Source organism: Urocampus carinirostris, chromosome 3, assembly GCF_059441175.1.
Source record: "Urocampus carinirostris isolate Australia breed hairy pipefish chromosome 3, RoL_Ucar_1.0, whole genome shotgun sequence".
Classification (NCBI taxonomy): domain Eukaryota; kingdom Metazoa; phylum Chordata; class Actinopteri; order Syngnathiformes; family Syngnathidae; genus Urocampus; species Urocampus carinirostris.
In genome coordinates, this window is record NC_142351.1 from 365653 (window position 1) to 390997 (window position 25345).

A 25345-nucleotide genomic window follows, 5' to 3' on the forward strand; every position below is an offset into this window, starting at 1 on the left:
GATTCCAAGTGATTCGACGGGGAGGAAGCAATATTTAAAATGGGACGGTTGTCCTCTGAATACTTGGACATCTGTTGTGGAGTACCACAGGGTTCTATCCTGGGTCCAAAGCTATTTAATTTATATGTTATCGATATTTTTCATGTTTCAAAAGTATAAAGATGAATAATATATGCCGACGACACTAACATTTTCTATGCCAATGATAATTATATTGATTTGATAACTTGCAATGATCATGAAGTCACTAACATAAAAGTATGGATGGATAAAAATGAAAGATCTTTAAGTTTAAATAAAACCAAAGTCATATTCTTTGCTAATCGCAAGGCAAATCAAGATTTAGAAGTCGAAATGGATGGTGCTGCAATGGAAATCAGAGAGTTTTTAGGGATAATAGACAAGAAATGAAGTTGGAAAACACACATCAGACACATACTGTACAAACTAAAGTATCTAAAAGCATCTCAGTTATTGATAAAGCCAAATTCGTTTTAAACTATCATGCATTGTATTTAAGCTATTGTTCTGTCATACTTAACATATTGCGCAGAAGTCTGGGGCAATCATTCCAAAATTTGACTCCAGCCCCTTTTATCCCCAAAAACCTGCAATTAGAACCATACGCAGGGTAAGATATCGGCATCATACTCCAAATGTCCAAATGATTCAAATTGGATGATTTAGTCCGATTTTTCACTTCACAACTGCTTTTTAAGGTCAACAAAAACATAGTGCAAGAATACATCCAAAAATGATTCACTCGAAAAGTGGGAAGTTATAACTTAAGGGGATGTCGTAAATTCCTAATCATAAAGGTGAGAACCACCAGGAAAAGTGTGTGTGTGTGTGCGTGCGGAGTCAAACTTTGGAACAATTGACAAGACGATCCGAACAAAGCCTACCACCTAGTGGTCATTTCATTCCCAGAGGCCTAATACTTACTGATCAGTAGCGCCTAAGCCTTTAGAATTTTTTCTTACGTTTTGGCACTCGGGGACAATGCTTCTGAACGAGTTGAGGGCAATACAAATAAATGTGACTTGTGTCTTGCAGACGTCAGCCAAGAATATCTTCCTACTGCGCGGCAGGAACCAGAGTTGCCTGACGTTAAAATTGGGGAGGATCGGAAGCCTTATCACGTGAAGCAAGAGACAGAAGATGGGGAGCCTGTTCACCTGAAAGAAGAGGACAATTTTCAAGTCCCTTCAACCGCCAAAGATCAAGGTCAACCTGAAGATCAAGGTCGGCAGGAGCTTCTAAGCATCAGCTCCCGTCAACACTTGGAAACGGATGAGGACAACTCGCAGTCAGAAGGTGGTAACACATGTTCCCGGTGCGGGAAAACCTTTCGAAGCAAGTATTATATGAAGTTGCATATGAAATTGCATGCTGGGGAGAAGCCTTTTGCCTGCTCAATTTGTAGTAAAAAATTCACTACAAGTGGAAACTTAAAAATACACACTAGAACCCACACTGGGGAAAAGCCTTTTTCCTGCTCAGATTGCGGTAAAAAATTTACCCAGAGTGGACAATTAAAACAACACACACTAATCCACACAGGGAAGAAGCCTTTTTCCTGCTCAGTTTGCGGTCAGAGATTCACTAACAGTGGGTACTTAAAAAGTCACACTAGAACCCACACTGGCGAGAAGCCTTTTTCCTGCTCAGTTTGTGGTAAAAGATTTGGCCAGAGTGGGTACTTAAAAATACACACTAGAACCCACACAGGTGAGAAGCCTTTTTCTTGTTCAGTTTGCGGTCAAAAATTCGTGCAAAATGGACACTTGAAAATACACCAACTAACCCACACTGGCAAAAAGCCTTTTGCCTGCTCAGTTTGTGGTCAAAAATTCGCCCAAAATGGACACTTGATAAAACACCAACTAATCCACTCTGGCGAGAAGCCTTTCGCATGCTCAATTTGTGGTAAAAGATTCACTAAAAATGAGAACTTAAAAATACACACCAGAACCCACACTGGCGAAAAGCCTTTTTCCTGCTCAGTTTGCAGTCAAAGATTCACTAACAGTGGACACTTAAAGAAACACATTAGAACCCACACTGGCGAAAAGCCTTTTTCCTGCTCAGTTTGTGATAAAAGATTCACTACAAGTGGGAAGTTAAAAGAACACCTTAGAACGCACACTGGGGAGAAGCCTTTTTCTTGTTCAGTTTGCAGTCAAAGATTCACTAACAGTGGAAACTTAAAGAAACACATTAGAACCCACACTGGCGAGAAGCCTTTTTCTTGTTCAGTTTGCGGTCAAAAATTCACCCAAAATGGACAAATGAAATTACATCAACTAACACACACTGGCAAGAAGCCTTTTTCCTGCTCAATTTGCGGTCAAAGATTCACTAAAAATGAGAACTTAAAAATACACACCAGAACACACACTGGCGAAAAGCCTTTTTCCTGCTCAATTTGCGGTCAAAGATTCACTAAAAATGAGAACTTAAAAATACACACCAGAACACACACTGGCGAAAAGCCTTTTTCCTGCTCAATTTGTGGTAAAAAATTCACTACAAGTTGTCTGTTAAAAAGACACCTTAGAACGCACACTGGGGAGAAGCCTTTTTCTTGTTCAGTTTGCGGTCAAAGATTCACTAACAGTGGAAACTTAAAGAAACACATTAGAACCCACACTGGCGAAAAGCCTTTTTCCTGCTCAGTTTGTGATTAAAGATTCACTACAAGTCAGAAGTTAAAAATACACCTTAGAACGCACACTGGGGAGAAGCCTTTTTCTTGTTCAGTTTGAGGTCAAAAATTCACTTGAAATGAACACTTGAAATCACATCAACTAATCCACACTGGCAAGAAGCCTTTTTCCTGCTCAATTTGCGGTCAAAGATTCACTAAAAATGAGAACTTAAAAATACACACCAGAACACACACTGGCGAAAAGCCTTTTTCCTGCTCAATTTGTGGTAAAAAATTCACTACAAGTTGTCTGTTAAAAAGACACCTTAGAACGCACACTGGGGAGAAGCCTTTTTCTTGTTCAGTTTGCAGTCAAAGATTCACTAACAGTGGAAACTTAAAGAAACACATTAGAACCCACACTGGCGAGAAGCCTTTTTCCTGCTCAGTTTGTGATTAAAGATTCACTACAAGTCAGAAGTTAAAAATACACCTTAGAACGCACACTGGGGAGAAGCCTTTTTCTTGTTCAGTTTGAGGTCAAAAATTCACTTGAAATGAACACTTGAAATCACATCAACTAATCCACACTGGCAAGAAGCCTTTTTCCTGCTCAGTTTGCGGTCAAAGATAGACTAAAAATGAGAACTTAAAAATACACACCAGAACCCACATAGGCGATATGCCTTTTACTTGCTCTGTTTGCGGTAAAAGATTACTACAAGATGGAGCTTAGAAAGACACACATTAACCCACACCGGCGAGGAGACATTTTTTTGTTCAGTTTGCGGTCAGAGATGAACTTCAATTGGACACTTGAGAGACACATTCGATCCCACACTGGCAAAAAGCCTTGCTCCTGCTCAGTTTGCGATAAAAGATTGACCCAAAACGTACACTTGAAATTATACACTACAACCCACACTGGTGAGAAGCCTTTCGCTTGCTCAATTTGTGGTAAAAGATTTATTTAGAGTGGGAAATAAAAAAACACTCAAACCCACCCTGGGGAGAAGCCTTTTTATTGCTCAATTTGTGGTCAAAAAATTCAGCCAAAATGGAAATATGGAGTTACACACTAGACCCACAACGGCGAGAAGCCTTTGATCTGTTGACATTGTGGTGAAAAACAAAATATCTATATTTTCATGTCATTTTTATTCGTATAGCCCTTAATCTCAAGAGTCCCGAAGGGCTTCCCAGGTTATTACACTATATTACACCGACTATTTTTCAGACTATTATTGGACACTAGAAATGACACACAAGACCCGGTGCAAAGACTTTTGCCTGCTTGGTTTGTGTTCAAACATTTACTGAAAGTGGGAGATTTAAAACATTCATACAGGCCGCCTTTAGGAACATAACTGCCAAAAAACCATTTGCCCTCCCCTTTTTTCAACCACTGACCGCTACCACGTCAAAAAAGCCACATTCATTCATTCACAGGAAGTGAGCAGACTCTCCAGCTGTATCATAAAGATTTGAAACCCCAAAGTCTTCATATGGATTCAAAAGATTCATGATTTGCATATCCGTCATGTTTCTTGATAGATGATCTATTTCATCTCTTGTCCCCATAAAATTTTGCCTTTTATCAATAATTATAATTATCATAACAACAAGATGGCCGACCTAGGTCCCCAGGGTTGGGGCCTGTTCTCACCAGAGCCCCAAAGCTTGGAGAGCTTGTGGTTCTCTCCGTCCCTGTCGTCCGGATGTGAACAATCCCCGTGAAGTGCGCCGCCAAAAGAGATAGGAACCTTTATTCTGGTTGGCCATGTGCTGATTCTCACACACTCCTCACCTGTGGGACTTTTTTTGTTCTCAAAAATACACAAGAATGGTCATGCAACAACCTATCTTTAGTATTTTTGGCAAATATCCCATGTTGGCACGCTAAGAAAACAATCCCATATCATTGGAATGGGTTAATTATCTTAATACCGGGTGCATTGATCATTACTGTTAACCTGTTGCATCATTTTTTCCACTTTCCATCACTGAGTGCTTGTGTCAACAATGTGCTTTATCCTTTTGTTTGATATATATTGTTTTGTTATGTGAATAAAACGTAGTTTGTTGAAATCAAACTGTCTGCATTATTTTTGGGTCGATGTTATTGTTTCTTCTGGACCGATCACTATCCATATCAACGAACTACAAAATCGATCAATTAAAGTTGAAAATACATTGTGTTTAAAGTTGGACCCTTTGGCTATTTCAAACGAATTCGTGTCCGAAACCAAGATCACCGCCTGCTGACTGAATTGGTAAGATTATGAACCAAATAAATATCATTGAAAGCCATATGGCAATGGGTTGTTATTATGGCCATGAAAGTCAGAAATCACGTTACGACTGATGACTTTTGCCAGAATCGTAACTTAACTCTGTGTTAAGTCAAGACAAAACAGAAAAGGGACTTGGATTTTCCTGGACCAAGATGAAGTTGAGACTGGAACCGGAAATCACCATGACCACATGGTAAGAAAACATGAAACCGAAATATGAAATGTTATGAACTGAGCAAGCGTGTGGATAAGAGAGTACTCGGTTGCTTTGGACACATGGAGAGGATCTACAGAGCAGAAGTCAATGGAAGGAGACCATCAGGAAGGCCGCCATTGACGTGGATGGATGGAGGAAAGAAGTCGAAATCTAGTGGAAGCTCGAGCTCTTGTTGGTGATAGGAATGAGTGGAGAGGTGTTGTGAAAGGATAGTGGGATTGTGGAGGCGTTCTTAAGGATGGACTGGGCACCCGTGTGATGCGGCAGGGGTAAACCAGCGAAAGCTGTCGGGCCCTGCTGTTGAACAAAAGAATGTGTTGTGTCATCCTGACCTGAGTGACACGGCCACTTTCTTGTGTCCCGTTTCATCTGGAAGGACTAAAGTATGGCCGATTTAGGTGCCTAGCTTGTTTGGGCAATTAGGTTGGCCACGGTCCAAAATTTTTTGTGAGTGTTTTTTTTTTTTTTTTTTTGGGGGGGGGGGGAATCCAATTTTTCATGGTACCAGGTAAGGCTTCAAGCTATTGTCTCACCTGTTAGGACACCCACGCTACACTCATTTGCGGGCATTTGGTTGCAAAAACAAATTCAGGCGAGAAATAAAAACCTTGTATATCTCTGTCTTCCAATTTGGATGATTTAATGTGAGTAGAACTTGCAATGGGCACAAAATTTTATGTACATATACATTGAAGGATTTTATAGTTTATACGATTAAATATAAGTTACATTTATCGAGCGCAATAAAGATTTTCGCTGAGTGAGCTTCAGGTCACGCCGTTCCGAATGCGAATGTTTTGTTTAGTTCTGTTGATAACAGGACTCTAACGGAGGAGGCCAGACACACAAGGACAAACATCGAGACGAGGTGGTGGAGCCCAGGTGGGAGGTTTTCCTGGCGCGCCGACTCGCGGAAAAAGGCGCAGGCCGGAAGAACTTCAGAAGATCGAGGGAGAAAGGAGGCTCGACGAAGACTCGAGCGACACTAATTCGGCGCTTTCGATGGAGTTAATTATTCAAGAAATTAAATCTGCCCCCGTGTGGAAATGCCGGGTTCTTGTCCGTCTTTTCACAAAAAGAAATGAGCACGCATTGTTAGGTGAATGAAGTTTATGTTTGGTTAATGGAGTCAGATAACTAAATCGAATAATTTGGTAAATGCTACATTTTTAAGATTCAGATTCAGATCTACTTTATTGTCATTCTAGTACACGTGTATACAGAAGGAAATGTCGGTACATCTGACCCGCGCGGTTTCCTTGAATGTACAGATATAGATAAAATGTTGTATTGAGTTGTAGTATTGAGTGCTAATAATATACTAAATAATTATGGCTATGTATAGTATTTTACAGTAGCGCAAATAGTGCAAGAGGAGTAGCTAACTAGATGTGCAAAATGGGCAGTCAGGTAAACAGAACAATAACACTGTAACAATAACGCTGTAAGTACAATAGTGCAGACAAACAGATGTGCAAGGAGTGGCATTGGTGCCGTGACCCGTGACTTCTATCAAACTCGCCGAACCGAGGACTGTCCTACCTGCCACATCAGCTCACAGTATTTGAAATTTTAGTTACATGAGCGATATTGTTTAGCTCATTACAGTACAGTGTCACGGTGATACGCAGGCTGCTGATTTATTTTGTGATTTTGACCTTTTTACATTTTTTTCTGTTAATCTTTGAAACATGTTTAATCAGATGTGTTAGCTCCACAATTTGACACACCTATTCACTTTGGCATGTTTACCCCCATCCCCTCTGATGATAGTTCGACCCCAGGTGGTGTTACACATGGAGTAGATGTGATTCCTAATATATATATATATATATATATATATATATATATGTATATATTGGAAATGTGTTGCTATTTTGGCCATATACAGTGGAACCTGGGTTCTGGACCATAATCCGTTCCAGAACCCTGTTCGAAAACCGATTTGTTCGATCACCGAAATCATTTTTCCCATTAAAAGTCGTGTAAAATCGTTTTTATCCGTTCCCCACACCCTGAATATTTACCACGAACGTAAACATGAAGCTAACCCGGGCTAATCGTACGTTCGCGTTAGCGTCATCCTCCGTACGAAAGATGACGCTAACGTGAAGGTGTCAAAATAAAAAAATCAGCTCGTTTACACGTCATTTAGCACCCGGGTCTCCGCCACAAGTGGTGAGCGCTTAAAGGATAAAGAAAAGAATTCTGAATAGGATTTCTTACCTTTGTGGTGGTCTATTCCCTCGAAAGAAGGGAAACTCGTACACCGTCTTCATATTTTGCTATTATTTCTTTCTTAAATGCAATATGGGGGGCAGTATCCAAAATGGCGGCGCCCTCTATGGCTGCGGCTGGATCTGCTCCCGACAGTTTCTCACATTCTGGTCAAAAACCCCAATCTTCGACTCAGTTTATGAGGGCGAACAAAGACAACTCTAACTGCAGATTAATATACGATCGCAGTTTTTTGCTGGATATGATCCAGAAATCCAGCGCAAATTTCGACGATCACTCTGGAGTGTTTACTTAGCCTCGGAGTGCTACGTCAACGGAACACAGCGGCCTACAAAGCAGCGAATAAAAGTGGCAAGCGGAAGCGCTGTGACCGGGGAAGGAAACGAGGTTGTCGGGCCGGGCTAACGGCTCGGCTGAAGGCCAAACCCTTCAAAACGCCTCTACCATCCATTTTCCTATCCAACGTCCGCTCCCTGGACAACAAACTGGACCATTTACAAGTGGAATTTACATCGAATCGCGAGTTGACGAACTGTTGTGCTTTAATTCTGACGGAGACATGGCTAAACTCATCTATCCCGAATGACGCTGTTAGCATTGTGGGGCTAACTGCTTTCCGCGCTGATAGAAGCGGCGAGCTCACCGGCAAAATCAAGGGTGGCGGTCTATGCATTTATACCAACAACAACTGGTGTAGAAATGCGAAGATAATCTCGAATCACTGCTCACGAGACATTGAACTTTTGACGGTGATCTGCAGACCCTTCTACCTACCGAGGGAGTTTAGCGCGACCATCATTACTGCCGTGTACGTGCCCCCCAGCGCTAATACGAAGGAGGCAATGGACGTTCTCTACCGAACTGTGAGTGAACTGCAGCATGCTTACTCCGAGTGCATTTTTATTGCGGCGGGGGACTTTAACCAGGCCAATATGAAAACAGTTCTCCCGCATTTCCATCAGCATGTAAACTTTGCTACAAGAGGTAGGAACACATTAGACCTGGCCTACACAAACATCAAAGGTGCATATAAAGCAGCCCCCCGCCCCCACCTTGGCTCATCAGATCACCTTTCTGTTATGCTAATTCCAGCATACAAGCCCCTGCTGACCAGAGAAAAACCTACAGTGAAGCAGGTGAGGGTGTGGTCTGAGGGGGCAATGGAGGCACTACAGGACTGCTTTGATTGCACTGATTGGGACATGTTTAAATCGGCTGCCACTTACAACAACAAAATAAATATAGATGAGTACGCCATTTCTGTGTCAGCCTACATCAGTAAATGCGCAGAAGACGTCAGCAATAACAAAACTATATGCACCCGTGCCAATCAGAAGCCCTGGATGACTGCTGAAATACGCAAACAACTAAAAGTACGGAACCTTGCCTTTAGATCTGGTGACAAGGAGGCGCTGTTATCAGCGAGGGCTAACCTGAACCGGGCTATCAGACTAGCAAAGCGAACGCACAGTCAAAAAATCCAGGAACGTTTCCTTGTTGTGGTAAATACACTTGCATTTGTAGAATAGATTTGCATACATGTAGAAATTTAGAAAGACTTGCTTACAGTTGTGGGAAAAGGTCGGGTAGACATCCTTGAAGATACTCTTGGCAGACATTAAGTTTCCTTGAAGATAGCGTGCAAGGGACGGGACGCTCTGTACTTGATACGTGATACAGGACCGCCTTTTGGGGTGTACTCAATCGAAGCCTAATCGTCACTACCAGCTTTAAATACATTGTCATGTTCCTAGCTCTGTGAGATCTTCATTGACGCATGAATAAAGTGACATCTCCCTCCGCACGAGGCTGGCTCCTGTTTTCCTTATCCACATATGAGAAGACTTTTCTCTCGATTATCGGACCTCCAATTTCTCCAACATCCTCAGCACAACCAACACCAGGGATATGTGGAAAGGCATTCAGGCCATCACCAGTTACAAGCCAACCACCGCCCCAGTGCAGAACACTAGCATGGACTTTCTGAATGACCTCAACAAATTCTTTGGAAGGTTCGAGGCACAAAACGGCACCCCTGCAGCGAAAGCGGTTCCAAATCAGGACGAAAGAGCACTCCACCTGGACTCATCTGACGTGAGGAAGACCCTGAGAAGGGTCAACACAAGGAAGGCTCCAGGCCCGGACAACATTCCGGGGCGGGTACTTAGGGAGTGCGCCGATCAGCTGGCTTGTGTACTAACAGACATTTTCAACACCTCGCTAGACCAAGCCAAAGTACCATCATGCTTCAAATTTGCCAACATCATCCCAGTGCCAAAGAAACCCCAGATCTTATCATTCAACGATTACCGGCCCGTTGCACTGACTCCTATCATAATGAAGTGCTTTGAGAGACTGGTTAAAGAGCACATCACCTCCAGTCTCCCCTCCTCATTCGACCCCTTTCAGTTTGCCTACAGGACAAACCGCTCCACCAGGGATGCCATCTCCTCTGCGCTTCACCTGAGCCTGACACATCTAGAGGAGAAGAACACCCATGTGCGGATGCTGTTCCTGGACTTCAGTTCAGCATTCAACACCATCATCCCACAACATCTGGTAGACAAAATGAGACTCCTGGGTTTCAACACCCCCCTGCGGAACTGGCTGCTGGACTTCCTCTGTGACAGACCCCAATCAGTGCGGATAGGTCAGAACAGTTCAGATGTCATCTACCTCAGCACGGGCTCCCCCAAAGGCTGCGTCCTAAGCCCCTTGCTGTTCACCTTGATGACACACGACTGGGTCCCTAGGTCCGCCACAAACCACATCGTGAAGTATGCTGACGACACAACAGTGGTGGGCCTCATCAGGGATGACAACGACCTGGCCTACAGAGAGGAGGTGGAGCAGTTGGTGGGCTGGTGCAGGGACAACAGCCTGGTCCTGAATGTCGACAAAACTAAAGAGATCATTGTCGACTTTAGGAAAAACCAGCCCAACCATGCCCCACTTTACATCAACAACAAGGTTGTGGAGGTTGTCAGCAGTATCAAGTTCCTAGGGGTGCACATTACAAACAAACTCACCTGGTCCGTGAACACTGCATCACTGGTTAAGAGGGCACAGCAGCGCCTGTACTTCCTGCGGAGGATGAGGAGAGCCCACCTGCCCCCACCCTCCCTCATCACATTCTACAGGGGCACCATAGAGAGTATCCTGACCAGCTGTATCTCTGTGTGGTGTGGAGGCTGCAGCGCTACCGACTGGGGTAGTGTGAGGAGGGTAACGAGGACAGCAGAGAAAATAATCGGGACTACACTTCCCTCCATTCAGGACATTGGCCAGAAGCGCTGCCTATCCCATGCTAAGAACATTACCGGGGACCCCTCTCACCCCCATCATGGACTGTTCACTCTGCTAGCCTCTGGGAAGAGGTACTGCAGTGTGCGGTGCAGGACCACCAGGCTCCGCAATAGTCTAGTCCCCCTGGCCATTAGACTGTTAAATGGTCAATCTAACATATAGTTAACTTAATTCTAAACGGCTGCTAATCTGACTTTTTGCACTACTGGCAGTTTTTTTTTATAGCTTGCCACTCCTTGCACATTGCTCTCTGCACTATTGTAATTACAGCGTTATTGTTACAGTGTTAATGTTACTGTGTACCTGACTTGTTAACCTGACTGCCCATTTTGCACATCTGGTTAGCTACTCCTCTTGCACTATCGGCACTATGGTAAAATACTATACGTAGCCATAATACAATACAACTTTTATTTATATCTGTACATTCAAGGAAACTGTGGGGGTCAGATGCATCGACATTTCGTTCTGTATACACGTGTACTAGAATGACAATAAAGTAGATCTGAATCTGAATCTGAATCTGAAGTAGCTCGGGAGGTAGAGCGATCGTCTTAGGATTAAGGGATCCCAGTCCGAATCCTGGCTTGTCTGTGTTACATGTCGAAGTGTCCTTGGGTAAGACACTGAACCCCCAATACCCCCAAAAAGCAGGTTAGCGTCTTACATGGCTGCAATATAAGGCCACTATTGGGAAATGTGAAGCACAATGTAAAGCGCTAGAGAAATGCGTTCATTAGTTGTACGCACTACTCTCTGCTAGCACTGACCTTCTTCCGAGGCATAATTAGGGGTTAAAACACTCTGTTCACCGATATTAAAAACGAAAGCAAAAAGGAGTGCTCGTTGCCGTGACAACAGTTCTTCACAAGGGGTGGGGGCAATCTACACGATCTACACCCGTACGCCGCTCAGCATCGCCCCTAGCGTACCGGCGTGGGAACTCCGATTTTTCAAATGAAAAGCCGAGCAAGAATTTCTCCAAATTTTTGGTCGAGAACCGATTTGTTTGAACTGGGAGGCGTTCGAAAACCCAGCTTCCACTGTATGCATATATATATATATATATATATATATATATATATATATACATACATACATACAATTTGGTAAATGGTACATTTTTAAGATGTGATTCCTAACAATTTATATATATATATATATATATATATATATATATATATATATATATATACACACACCGTAAATTCCGGACTATAGAGCGCACCTGATTATAAGCCGCACCCACCACAGTTTGGGAGGAAAACCGATTTTGTACTTACACAGGCCGCACCTGTATATTAGCCGCATGCGCCCATATTAAAACATGTAACACAGTCACAAAACTAGCCCAAACCCCGGCTTTGAGTCCCGCGATTGTAGCTGAATATAAAGTATACAGTCCAAAAACCATAGGCTGCATAATGAACAGTTAAGTGTGAGGTGCAGTTTAATGTTTACTGTGAGAAGGAAAATTTAGGCTTCAGCAGTCGCAATATCCGCACTAACACGGTATTAGCCTTAAAAGAATTATTACCTACGGTAACTGCAGCCTCCCCTTCGTAAACTGGGTCTGTTGACTCACTTACAAACAACTTCAATACTGCTTTGGTTAATGTTCTTGATTCTGTGGCGCCCCTAAGGCATAAATTCCGACCCAAGAAGAATACACCTTGGTTTGCTGAAGAAACCAGGTTACTCAAACAAAGTTGCAGAAAACTTGAACGAAAATGGCGCACTACAAAGCTGGAGGTCTTCCGACTGGCCTGGTGTGACAGCTTGCTGAAATATAAAGTAGCTCTTGCCTCAGCTAAAGCATCGTTTTTGTCTAAGATTATTGTTATACATGAGAATAATCCGAAATTTTGCTAATGATTTATGGAGTATTTTAATAATAAGATTCAGTTCATCAGGAATGAAATCTTAAATGAAAGCCCTTCAACTTTGTCCTACCTTAAAGATGTGGAGGTGTTAGGTAAGGACAGTGTCGATGGTTGTCCGCTTTCAATGATTTGTCCCTTGATAGTCTAACACACATGGTCAGTAGGGCCAAACAAACTACGTGCCTGCTCGATCCGTTTCCAACGTCACTGGTGAAGGATCTGTTTGGGATCCTAGGACCATCAGTTTTAAATATTATTAATATATCGCTATCCTTGGGTATTGTTCCCGTAGCCTTCAAGTCTGCCATCATTAAACAAACGCTTAAGCGACCTAACCTTGACCCAGAAAGCCTAGGTAATTATAGGCCAGTGTCAAATCTGCCATTTTTTGCGAAATTACTTGAAAAGGTCGTTGCACAGCAGCTAAATGACTTCATGTCAGAAAATAACCTTTTTGAAACTGTCCAGTCAGCATTTAGGGCAAATCATTCTACTGAGACAGCCCTTGCTAAAGTAACCAATGGTCTCCTTTTAGCAATAGATTCCGGTGCCTCATCAATGTTACTGCTGCTGGATCTCAGCGCTGCTTTTGATACTGTCGACCACAACATATTGTTGGTTCGTCTGGAACGCGTTGGTATCTCAGGAACTGTACTCTCGTGGTTTAGGTCCTACCTGTCAGACAGGATGCAATGTGTTAACGACGGCAATCTGACCTCTAAACACTCTAAAGTCCCCTATGACGTTCCACAGGGCTCTGTAGAGACTTATTGTGATTAAGGGCTATACAAATAAAAATGACTTGACTTGACTTGTACTCGGCCCCTTTCTTTTTAGTATTTTTATGCTTCCGCTTGGTGACATTATCCGCAAGTATAATATTAGTTTCCATTGCTATGCTGATGACACTCAACGGATTGTGCCACTGGAGACAACTGGACAGTTAAGTTGTAGAAATCTGGAGGCTTGCTTTACTGAGATTCAAAGATGGATGTCACTTCATTTTTTTACGCCTTAACCCAGAAAAAACTGAAATGTTGATTATTGGTCCAGCTCACTGTCGTCAGTTGTTTTCAAACACTACCCTGAACCTAGACAAATGTGACTCAGGCAAAAATCTAAGTGTTATATTTGATCCTAATCTGATGTTCAGTTACATGTGAAAAATATGACTTCGAGTAGCTTTTCTTCCACCTCCTTAATATTGCGAAGATTGGCCAGATGCTGTCTCAATCAGATTCACGCGTTTATGATTTCGCTTTCTGGTCTCTCGAAGTCTAGCATCAAAAGATTGCAGCTGGTTCCGAATGCGGCAGCTCTTGACTAAGACCAAAAAGTTTGAGCTTATTACTCCTGTATTGGCCAACCTGCACTGGCTCCCAGTCCGCTTGAGATGTGACCTTAAGGTTCTCTTATTAACATAGAAATGTTTGCATGGATTTGCGCCCTCTTATCTCTGTATTATCTCTGTGATTTGATTCCCCCCTATGTTCCTATATGGAACCTCCGCTCTGAAAATGCCGGTCTAGCAAGGATGACTCCGAGAGCCAAAAAGAAGTCTGCAGGCTGGATAGCATTTGCCCTTTTGGATGAAATGAGTTGAATTGATTGACGGGAAAAAGAGTTGTTATCCAATTGCTACTTATTTAGAAACAAAGAGAAACGTTGTTCAAAATATTTCATAGGGTTTACCCCATCAAAGTGCTAATTGCTAACAGGTCTAACAAAGAGATTGTTGTTAAATGTACAATTTGTTCACCTGATCCCGAAACTGTATAGGAATAATCTTAGAAACTTTGAAAAGTCCGTTTCTGTAGTCTGGGATCTGTGCGCCAAGGACCCCTCCTTTGGTTGCTACCCGGCTTTCTGTGCACCCGTCTTTGTCCAGGCCGTAGAAAAGAGGACCAGCTCCACAACCTCCCCTTTTCACTGAAATTTTGACCAAATTTGGTCTTGTTTGTAAGATAATAGACTCATTTCAATGATCAGGGATTGTTTTCAAGCGTGCCGACATGGGATATTGGCCCAAAACACTAAAGATAGGTTGTTGCATTAACCATTCTTGTGTACCTTTGAGAAAAAGTCCCTCAGGGGAGAGGAGTGTGTGACAAGCAGCTCATGGCCAAGCAGGAAGATGAAGAAATAAAGCTTCCTATCTCTTTTGGCGGTGAACTTCACGGGGACCGTTCTCATCCGGACGACAGGGACGGAGAGAACCACAGGCTCTCTAAGCTTTGGGGCTCTGGTGAGAACAGGCCCCAACCCTAGGGACCTAGGTCAGCGATCTTGTTATTATAACCATTATAATTGTTGATAAGAGGCAAACATTTTTTGCGGACAAGAGATGAAATAGATCATCTATCAAGAAACATGACACAAAAACAAAATGAAACGTTTTTGATTTCATTACCGTTTCGGTTCACAATTTGAACCTTCCGAATGATATTTGGAACGATGCATTTGAGTGACATGGTACAAACAATGTTTCCGTACATGTCTGAGACACGTATTTTCTTCTTTGCAAGCTTTGGGAATGTTAAGGGGGTAATTAGTTGGACTGAACCATCTGACTGTTTTGTCCACGTTCCCGTTGTAGCGCCTTATCATCCGGTGCGCCTTATCTATGGAAGATATAGGACCAAAAACTATTTTTGGGGGTGTGCCCTATAACCCGGTGCGCCCTGTAGTGCGGAAAATACGGTAAATGCTTCGGGGCGTCGTCCCAGGAAAGGCCTAGACGGGAGGCCAAGCTCTGCCGTTTGTTGCTCTGTTTCTCCAGGTGTTGTTTCTCTCTTCTTTCAGCTCTTTCCAACCTTTTTGCTAAACATTCAAATCGTGAACTTTCATGTACTGGAGCGATGCGTTCCTCGAACTCCAATTTCAACTTATTAACCGATAGCATTCGGAGTTTTCCATCAAAGCGTTTTGTCCAGTTAGGCAAGAAAATGGCGACGCGTAAACTTCATGCCAGAAGTATCGGTGTTCCTAGATTGGAACCTTCCCATTTCAGTAACAAAAAGGGTCATAAAATGACGCTTCAAAGTCTAGAATCGATGATCAAAAATCAAGATCCCTTGTCCGGTACTTGAAAAATAAAAGTAAATATGCGGATATTGGAAAAATACGATCGTTTGCAAAAAATGGTGACACCAAAATTGAACAAAACACACTTACTCATCATCCAAAAATGGAAAAAGCATAAACGAGTATACAAATATTGCAAAAGTCGGAAATATCGCGTTTAAAACCTTCTTTGTTTTCAAAATGAAGGTTATATTATTAATCATGAATTGTATTTCTCTCTCCAATGGATTAGGAGTAACTGCATAATCATGACACTTTTCCCCTTTTTTCAAATCAAAATGCAAGTTTAAAGGCAACTCTCTGGTTAGAAGGGCGGCTCGGAGTCGGCTTAGTCACCCAAAATCGAGAAAAAAAAAAGAGCTCCGGGTGTTGAAATGCGACAGCGGGCGCCGGTAAAATGTCGAAACCATGTCCGGATGAAAGAAGAGACTTTTGATTTACAATCAAACTCGTTTATTCGAGCAAAGCGAGCGCATCGAAACGAGGCAAAATTGCGTTCTTGGATTTCAATGATATAATCCCACGGACTGAAGCGTCCGCCTCTTTCTTTTACCGTTTCCTAGATTTCTGATTGGAGGATAGAATAAAACACGTGCACCAAAGCGCATTCTGATTGGTTGAGACAGGAATGACATATTTCAATGCAGTGTATAATGTTGGTCGGTCGACGGCGTGCGAGTAAAATAAATGATACATCACAGAAGTTCATTGTTTGAAAATAAATGGGAGTCTTGAAAAAATGACCAGTGGCCTCCAATTTGTAGAGACAATGTTCCTTTGTCTCGGGAATCTTGTGCTCCTGTCCTTGGGTGGTACGGGTCAACCGAAAGGAGTTCTGTGCACCCGTTTGATAACAGGAAGCCCACCGGTCATCTCCAAATTGTAGAGACAAAGTTCCTTTGGCTCGGGAAGCTTATGCTCTTGACCTTGGAGGCGTTCGCTCCGAAAAGCAACTCGAAAACTTAACTGTACAGTTATTGAGTCAATATAAATACATAAAAGTATAGAATATAGTATGAAGGGCACCCTTAGACCATAATTTCCCTTACAGTTAGCAAGGGGGAAGGTGGAAGAAATGATGCAACAGGTTCACAGTACCGATCAATGAACCCGGTTTAAAGATACAGGGAGTGCAGAATTATTAGGCAAGTTGTATTTTTGAGGATTAATTTTATTATTGAACAACAACCATGTTCTTAATGAACCTAAAAGTCTCATTAATATCAAAGCTGAATATTTTGGAAGTTGGAGTGCGGCTTTTTTATTTTTAGCTATTTTAGGAGGATATCTGTGTGTGCAGGTGACTATTACTGTGCATAATTATTAGGCAACTTAACAAAAAACAAATGTATACCCATTTCAATTATTTATTTTCATCAGGGAAACCAATATAACAGCTCAACATTCACAAATATACATTTCTGACATTCAAAAACAAAACAAAAACAAATCAGTGACCAATATAGCCACCTTTCTTTGCAAGGACACTCAAAAGCCTGCCATCCATGGATTCTGTCAGTGCTTTGATCTGTTCACGATCAACATTGCGTGCAGCAGCAACCACAGCCTCCCAGACACTGTTCAGAGAGGTGTACTGTTTTCCCTCCTTGTAAATCTCACATTTGATGAGGGACCACAGGTTCTCTATGGGGTTCAGATCAGGTGAACAAGGAGGCCATGTCATTAGTTTTTCTTCTTTTAGACCCTTTCTTGCCAGCCACGCTGTGGAGTACTTGGATGCGTGTGATGGAGCGTTGTCCTGCATGAAAATCATGTTTTTCTTGAAGGATGCGGACTTCTTCCTGTACCACTGCTTGAAGAAGGTGTCTTCCAGAAACTGGCAGTAGGACTGGGAGTTGAGCTTGAGTCCATCCTCAACCCGAAAAGGCCCCACAAGCTCATCTTTGATGATACCAGCCCATACCAGTACCCCACCTCCACCTTGCTGGCGTCTGAGGCGGACTGGAGCTCTCTGCCCTTTACCGATCCAGCCACGGGCCCATCCATCTGGCCCATCAAGACTCACTCTCATTTCATCAGTCCATAAAACCTTAGAAAAATCCGTCTTGAGATTTTTCTTGGCCCAGTCTTGACGTTTCAGCTTGTGTGTCTTGTTCAGTGGTGGTCGTTTTTCAGCCTTTCTTACCTTGGCCATGTCTCTGAGTATTGCACACCTTGTGCTTTTGGGCACTCCAGTGATGTTGCAGCTCTGAAATATGGCAAAACTGGTGGCAAGTGGCATCTTGGCAGCTGTACGCTTGACTTTTCTCAGTTCACGGGCAGTTATTTCGCGCCTTGGTTTTTCTACACGCTTCTTGCGACCCTGTTGACTATTTTGAATGTAACGCTTGATTGTTCGATGATCACGCTTCAGAAGCTTGGCAATTTTAAGAGTGCTGCATCCCTCTGCAAGATATCTCACTATTTTTGACTTTTCAGAGCCTGTCAAGTCCCTCTTCTGACCCATTTTGCCAAAGGAAAGGAAGTTGCCTAATAATTATGCACACCTGATATAGGGTGTTGATGTCATTAGACCACACCCCTTCTCATTACAGAGATGCACATCACCTGATATGCTTAATTGGTAGTAGGCTTTCGAGCCTATACAGCTTGGAGTAAGACAACATGCATAAAGAGGATGATGTGGTCAAAATACTCATTTGCCTAATAATTCTGCACTCCCTGTAATACTCTTTTTATGAAATGAAAAATGAAATGATCTGCATTTCTATAGCGCTTTTCAAGTCAATGACTTCCCAAAGCGCTTTACAATGTGCTCCACATTTCCCAATAGCGGCCTTGCTGCCATGTAAGGCGCTAACCTGCTAATTGGGGGTATTAGGGGTTCAGTGTCTTACCCAAGGACACTTCGACATGTAACACGGACGAGTCGGGATTCGAACTGGGATCCCTTGGTCCCAAGACGAGCGCTCTACCTCCTGAGCTACTGCCGCCCCATCAGAGATTGTTTTCATAGCGTGCCAACATGGGATATTTGCCCAAAACACCAAAGACAGGTTCTTGCACTCACCCTTTATGTGTACCTTTGAGAACAAAAGTCACTCGGGGGAGGAGTGTGTGAGAAGCAGCTCATGGCCTCACAGGAAGATGAAAAAAGCCGGGTTCTTAACTCTTTTAGCTGTGGACCTCACAGAGGTTGCTATCATCCGGACGACAGGGACGGAGAGAACCACAGGCCCCTTAAGCTTTGGGGCTCTGGTGAGAACAGGCCACAACCCTAGAGATCTATGTCGGCCATCTTATTATTATAATTATTGATAACCAGCTCCAGACTTCCTGTGCGGACTTTGTATGTTCTCCCCGTGCTTGCGTGGGTTTCCTCCGGGCACTCCAGTTTCCTCCCACATTCCGAAAACATGCATTTCAGGTGAATTGGCCGCTCCAAATTGTCCCTAGGTGGGAATGAGTGAATGAGTTGTCTGTCACCGTGTGCCCTGCGATTGGCTGGCAACCGGTTCAGGGTCTCCCCTGCCCACTGCCCGGGGATGGCTGGGATAAGGCTTCTTCCCAGAGTGGGTTAGTGTGTGTTGTTTTAAGCTCGCAGTTGTAGTGAATCCTCGACCGCAAACTGAGCAGGAAAAAGGCTTCTTCCCAGAGTGGGTTAGTGTGTGTTGTTTTAAGCTCGTAGTTGTAGTGAATCCTCGACCGCAAACTGAGCAGGAAAAAGGCTTCTCCCCAGTGTGGGTTAATGTGTGTGTTTTTAAGTTTCCACTTGTAGTGAATTTTTTACCGCAAACTGAGCAAGAAAAAGGCTTCTTCCCTGTGTGGATTAGTGTGTGTCGTTTTAATTTATGACTTGTAGTGAATCTTTGACCGCAAACTGAGCAAGCAAAAGGCTTCTTCCCTGTGTGGATTAGTGTGTGTTGTTTTAATTGTCCACTTTGGGTGAAATTTTTACCGCAATCTGAGCAAGAAAAAGGCTTCTCGCCGGTGTGGGTTCTGGTGTGTATTTTTAATTTCCCACTCTCAATGAATCTTTGACCACAAACTGAGCAGGAAAAAGGCTTCTCACCAGTGTGGGTTTTAATGTGGTTCTTTAAGATTCCACTCCTGCTAAATCTCTGACCACAAACTGAGCAGGAAAAAGGCTTCTCGCCAGTGTGGGATATTGTGTGTTTTTTAAAGCTCCCTTTCTCTGTGAATGTTTTGCCACAAATTGAGCAGGTGAAAAGCGTCTCCCCAGTGTGGGTTAGTGTGTGTCGTATTAAGACGCAACGCAAGGTAAATCTTAGACCACAAACTGCGCAAGAAAAGGGCTTCTCCTTAGTGTGGGTTAGTGTGTGTCTTTTTAAGATCCAACGAAAGGTAAATTTTTTACCACAAACTGAGCAGGAAAAAGGCTTCTCGCCAGTGTGGGTTGTGGTGTGTATTTTTAAGTTCTCACTTTTAGTGAATCTTTGACCACAAACTGTGCAGGAAAAAGGCTTCTCCCCAGTGTGGAATAGTCCGTGCTTTTTTAAGCTCTCATTTTTAGAGAATCTTTGACCGCAAACTGAACAGACAAAAGGCTTCTCACCAGTGTGTGATCTAATGTGTCTCTTTAAGTTGCAACTTGTAGTGAATCTTTTATCGCAAACTGAGCAGGCAAAAGGCTTCTCACCAGTGTGGGTTAATGTGTGTATTTTTAACTGAGAACTTGTAGTGAATTTTTTACCGCAGACAGAGCAAGAAAAAGGTTTCTCACCACCGTGTATTAGTTGGTGTGATTTCAAGTGTCCATTTCGGGTGAATAGTTGACCGCAAACTGAACAAGAAAAAGGCTTCTGCCCAGTGTGGGTTCTGGTGTGCATTTTTAAGCTCCCATTTTGGGTGAATTTTTTACCACAAATTGAGCAGGAAAAAGGCTTCTCACCAGCATGGAATTTCATATGCAACTTCAGATAAGACTTGCGTCGAAACGTTTTCCCACACTGGGAACATGTGTTACCACCTTCAGCGTTTGCGGAGCGGGACGTGTCGTCATCTTCCGTTTCCACGTGTTGACGGGAGCTGATGCTTAGAAGCTCCTGCCGACCGTTATCTTCAGGTTGACCTTGATCTTCGGCGATTGAACGGACCCCGGTCACTCGCAAGACTGGAACATCGTCCTCCTCCTCAATTTCAACGTCAGGCAACTCCGGTTCCTGCCGCGCAGTAGCAAGATATTCTCGGCTGACGTCTGCAAGACACAAGACACGTTTACAGTGGGACCTCGCTACTTCGCGCTTCCGTGTTCGCGGCTTCAGAGCTTCGCGGCCAGTAATAGTTTTAAAAAAAAATAATGATAATAATAATAATAATATCAATTCAAAAAATTCAAAAATGAATCATGAAAAATATTCCAATTTAGAAAGGACATTATTTTACAACATTTGAAAAGAAAACATTCAATTAGAACGAGTCATTTGAAAACACAAAAAAACGCACGTATACGGCCATCGACGCGAGCCGATTGGCCGGCACTCGCCGAATACTCGACTCCCATTGGCCCGTCGGCTACAGTAGACCGCGCTTACCTCCTATACGGTACGCTTCTCGCCATAGCTGGCAGTGAGCTCGCCTTTTTCTCGCGGTGAATTTTCAAGTCTAAAGGTTTTTCGAAGCCCTTGGCGAAACGCTCTTTATCCCTCGGTGCATCCAGCCAAGCCGAGAAAAAGCCAAAGATGTTCACCGCGGAGGAAAAAGTCAGTTTATCGGACAAGTCGAAAGCAGGAAATAGCGATAGCCCGACAATATGGCCCGAACGAATCCACGGTACAAGAGAAGAACATCCGCAAAACTGCTGCAATCTCTTTCAGGAAAGATGCCAAAAGGCTCGTAAAGAGCCAGAAGAAGAAAATGGAAAATGCAGCGCTTATTTGGATCCAAGAAAAAATCGGCCTGGATGAAAACCTAATCCCGGGTTCAAAGTTCAATTTGCTGTGTTTAACAAGAATCTCTCTCTCTAACCGTATTCCATATGGTGTACTGTATACAGGGGGGGTGTACTGCAAAGGGTTTTTCTTTTTTGAAGGGGTGTCACTACTTCGCAGATTTTCACTTTTCGCGGGTGGTTTTGGTCCCCATTAACCACGATAACCGAGGTCCCACTGTATTTGTATTGCCCTCAACTCGTTCGGAAGCATTGTCCCCGAGTGCCAAAACGTAAAAAAAAATTCTAAAGGCTTAGGCGCTGCTGATCAGTAAGTATTAGGCCTCTGGGAATGAAATGACCACTAGGTGGTAGGAGTGGTTTCAATCCGATCTTTGCCAACACTTAGTGCCGCGTTTTGTTCATGTATTTGCCGTATTACTCTGTATGGCGGTGAGTAGGCGCCGGTGTATATGCCAAGTACGCGCAGTGTGATGAGAAAAGCAAAGATATAAGTACATCCTGTTAACGATTCAAATCTTTAGTCTTTCTAAATAATGAGCAAGGGCTTTCGTTGGGATGACGTATCGTAGGACCCTGCCATCACCGTGACGACCCGAATCGTGTGATCACGGCACCCGAGACATCAGGGGCTGAGAATTTTTGCAAAGTTCATGCATAAGTTTAGTCTTCTTGCAATCAAATGTTATTTTTAAGCCAAGTATTGTTTACATAGTCTAGGTATCGAAAATATAGATGTTTAAAAAGAGCACTGAAGCAAAACGTCTGCTTGACATGCATCATTTTGCAAGGAGACATTTTTCTCAGAAGTTTTCCAGGAAACAAGAATATTTTCAGAAAACTTGGCAACGTCATCAAATCGACTAAATCAACTGTTGTCTCATGAAAGAGGAGTGTTAAAGCTTTCTTTTGGTGTGCCCTATGCCTGGATCGCTACAGAGCTAGATTTTCTGTTGGCCATCAAAAACGAGTCAATATGGCCAACGTCGGCACTTCCCGTTTGAGAGAAACGTCTGGCGCTCGTCGGAAACAGTCAAAGATTTTGGAATTTACACAAAACGTAGGTAAGGCAGAAACTGTGACAGGAGCGACGGGAGGGGGTGTTTTTAAAAGTTGACTGCGACTTTTTCAAACTTAAACCTTACTCGGGACTTGAAGCCAAGAGATGGCAGTACATTTATTTCATTACGCACAAATGAAATTTTTTCTTCATATTTTTGGGGGTTTGTTCCTGTTTGGCCTACTAAAAGTAACATTCCAGCATAAAGGCGCAATGGAAAAGCGCACGAGGGCTCTTTGAACTCAATGGAGCATTGCTCACACATTCTTAATAGAGAAAAGTCCGCGTGGTCGTGTCAAATCCGCACACACGCGAATAAAGCAAAAGCGTCACTAATAGAACTTAAAAATATACGTCTTTGAAAAAAATCAGCCAGGGAGACGCCCTTATACTATTCCACAGCCGAACCTTAGATGAGTAGTCATGTGCCCGTCTGTGCCTGCAGAGTATTCGTGCGGCGCCAGCCAATGTGCGTGTCGATGACGTAAGCGGCGTCATTAGAAGCCCCGCCAAACGCGTGTGCCACGTCATCGCTTCAGAAAATGATTCGCTAGCAAAGAGTGTCGTTTGAAGAAAAGTGCCAGTGTAACGCAAGATTGACACCCCGATATTTGATTGCACGCACCGATCACGTTATAAATGATTCTGTCCAGGAGATGGCGTCATGGAGGACATGATTCGTCTTAAAGCCGACGACGCGTGTGTGAAACATTTCCCTGCAGGGCTTCACTGCTTTATGGGGCTTCATTTTGCCATGACTTAACTCTCAAAGATGTTGCAGAAACCACAGAGAGCAACCTTGTCTGTTCAACCAGAGAGTAAACTACAGTGAAGAAAAGAAGTATTTGAACACCCTACTGTTTTGCTATTCCTGCTTAGAAATCACGGAGGGGTCTGAAATTGTCATCGTCGGTGCATGTCCACTGTGAGAGAGATCAACTAAAAAGAACATTTCAGAAATCACAATGCATTTTAGAACGATTTGTTTGAACAGCTGCAAATAAGTATTTGAACATCTGAGTATCGTCTTGAATTCTGACCCAGAAAGACCTGTTGGTCCGCCCATGAGAAGTCCACCCGCACTCCATGTATCATCCTGAATCAGATGAACCCGTTTGAGGTCGTCGGCTGCATAAAAACACAAGTCCACCCCACGCAATAAGTAAGACTTGAACTAGTAACATGGCGAAGACCAAAGAGCCGTCCAAAGACACCGGAGACACGATTGCACACCTCCAGAAGGCCGGAAAGGGCTACAGAGCAATTGCCAAGCAGCTTGGTGACAAAAGGTCCACTGTTGGAGCAATCGTTAGAAAATGGGAGAAGCTAAACATGACGGTCAATCTCATTCGGAGAGACCACCTCGTGGGGTCTCAATGATTCTGAGAACGGTGACGAATCTGCCCAGAACTACACGACAGGAGTTGGTCAATGACTTGAAAAGAGCCGGGACCGCCGTTTCCAAGGTTACTGCAGGAAATACACAAAGACGTCAGGATTTGAAATCACGCATGGCACCAAAGGTTCCTCTGCTTAAACCAGTACATGTCAAGGCCCGTCTTCAGTTTGCATATGACCGTTTGGATGATGCGGAGGAGTCACGGGAGAAGGTTTTGTGGTCAGGAGATCAAAATAGTACATTTTGGTCATAATGCTACTAAGCGTCTTTGGAGGAAGAAGAATGAAGAGAACGATCATAAGAGCACCATCCCTACTGTGAAAAATGGGGGTGATAACATCATGCTTTGGGGTTTATTTTTTTGCTCATGGGACAGGACGAGTGCACTGCATTAAAGAGAGGAGGACTGGGGCCGTGTATTGTGAGATTTAGGGGAACAACCTCCTCTCCTCAGTCAAATCGTTGAAGATGGGTCGTGGCCGACACGACAATGACCCGAAGCGCGCAGCCAGGAAAACCAAGGAATGGCTCTGTAAGAAAAATACCGCATGGCCCAGACAGTCCCCAGACCTGAACTCGAACTCTATGTTTTTCAGCGACAGCCCAGAAACCTGACTGATCTAGAGAAGATCTGTGTGGAGGAGTGGGCCAAAAAATCTCCGGCAGTGTGTGCAAAGCTGGTGAAAGACTACGGGAAACGTTTGACCTCTGTAATAGCAGACAAAGGCTACCGTACCAAATATCAACATTCATTTTCTCTGGTCAGCACGGCGGTGCAGTGGTTAGAGCGTGTGCGGCACAGTTCTGAGGTCATGGGAACCTCCTGCGTGGGTTCAAATCCAGCTACTACTGTGCAGAGTTTGCATGTTCTCCCCGTGCACTCCGGTTTCCTCCCACATTCCAAAGACATGCATTTCAGGTGAATTGGCCGGTCCAAATTGTCCCTCGGTGTGAATGAGTCGTCTTTCCCCGTGTGCCCTGCGATTGGCTGGCGACCGGTTCAGGGTGTCCCCTGCCCACTCCCCGGAGATGGCGAGGATGGGGTCCAGCCCCCCCGCGACCCTAATAAGGTGAAGGATTTTCTCAGGTGTTCAAATACTTCTTTTCTTCACTGTATATATTTTGAAAGAATGAGCGAGACAGAAGGCCGGACCTTATTCCAAAGGAAAGTACGCTGGACGTCGACGGCCAAATATCTCGTGTTGCGGAAAGTAAAACCACCAACCTGCTCTGTTCAACACAATTCGGAGTATCTTGTAAACAGTTCCTGGACACTCTGGTTCCTGCCACGCAGTAGGAAGATGGTCTTCACCCATGTCTGCAACACACAAGTCAAATCGCA

At 43.6% G+C, this 25345-nt stretch overlaps 2 protein-coding genes across 5 annotated transcripts in view; one reads left to right on the plus strand and one right to left on the minus strand.

The window, feature by feature from the left end:
• Positions 1-25345, minus strand: part of LOC148368182 (uncharacterized) — a 40539-nt gene that overhangs the window by 14295 nt on the left and 899 nt on the right. The window contains exons 2-3 of one of the 3 annotated variants that reach the window (XM_088330194.1): positions 25229-25321; positions 18368-20851 (exon numbers count right to left, since the gene is read on the minus strand). In XM_088330194.1, the coding sequence (XP_088186320.1) occupies positions 19116-20851; positions 25229-25321 (1829 nt within the window). In that variant the 3' untranslated portion in view covers positions 18368-19115. Of the gene's footprint in view, positions 1-18367; positions 20852-25228; positions 25322-25345 lie in introns of those variants that run through there. The other 2 variants (XM_088330196.1, XM_088330195.1) reach the window with 2 other exon arrangements.
• LOC148368183 (uncharacterized) overlaps positions 1-25345 on the plus strand; it is a 41573-nt gene that overhangs the window by 5408 nt on the left and 10820 nt on the right. Inside the window, exon 3 of one of the 2 annotated variants that reach the window (XM_088330209.1) lies at positions 1057-4743. The exons of the other annotated variant lie outside the window; for it this stretch is intronic. Within the exon in view, the coding sequence (XP_088186335.1) occupies positions 1057-2690 (1634 nt within the window). The 3' untranslated portion in view covers positions 2691-4743. Of the gene's footprint in view, positions 1-1056; positions 4744-25345 lie in introns of those variants that run through there. 2 annotated transcript variants of the gene reach the window in all.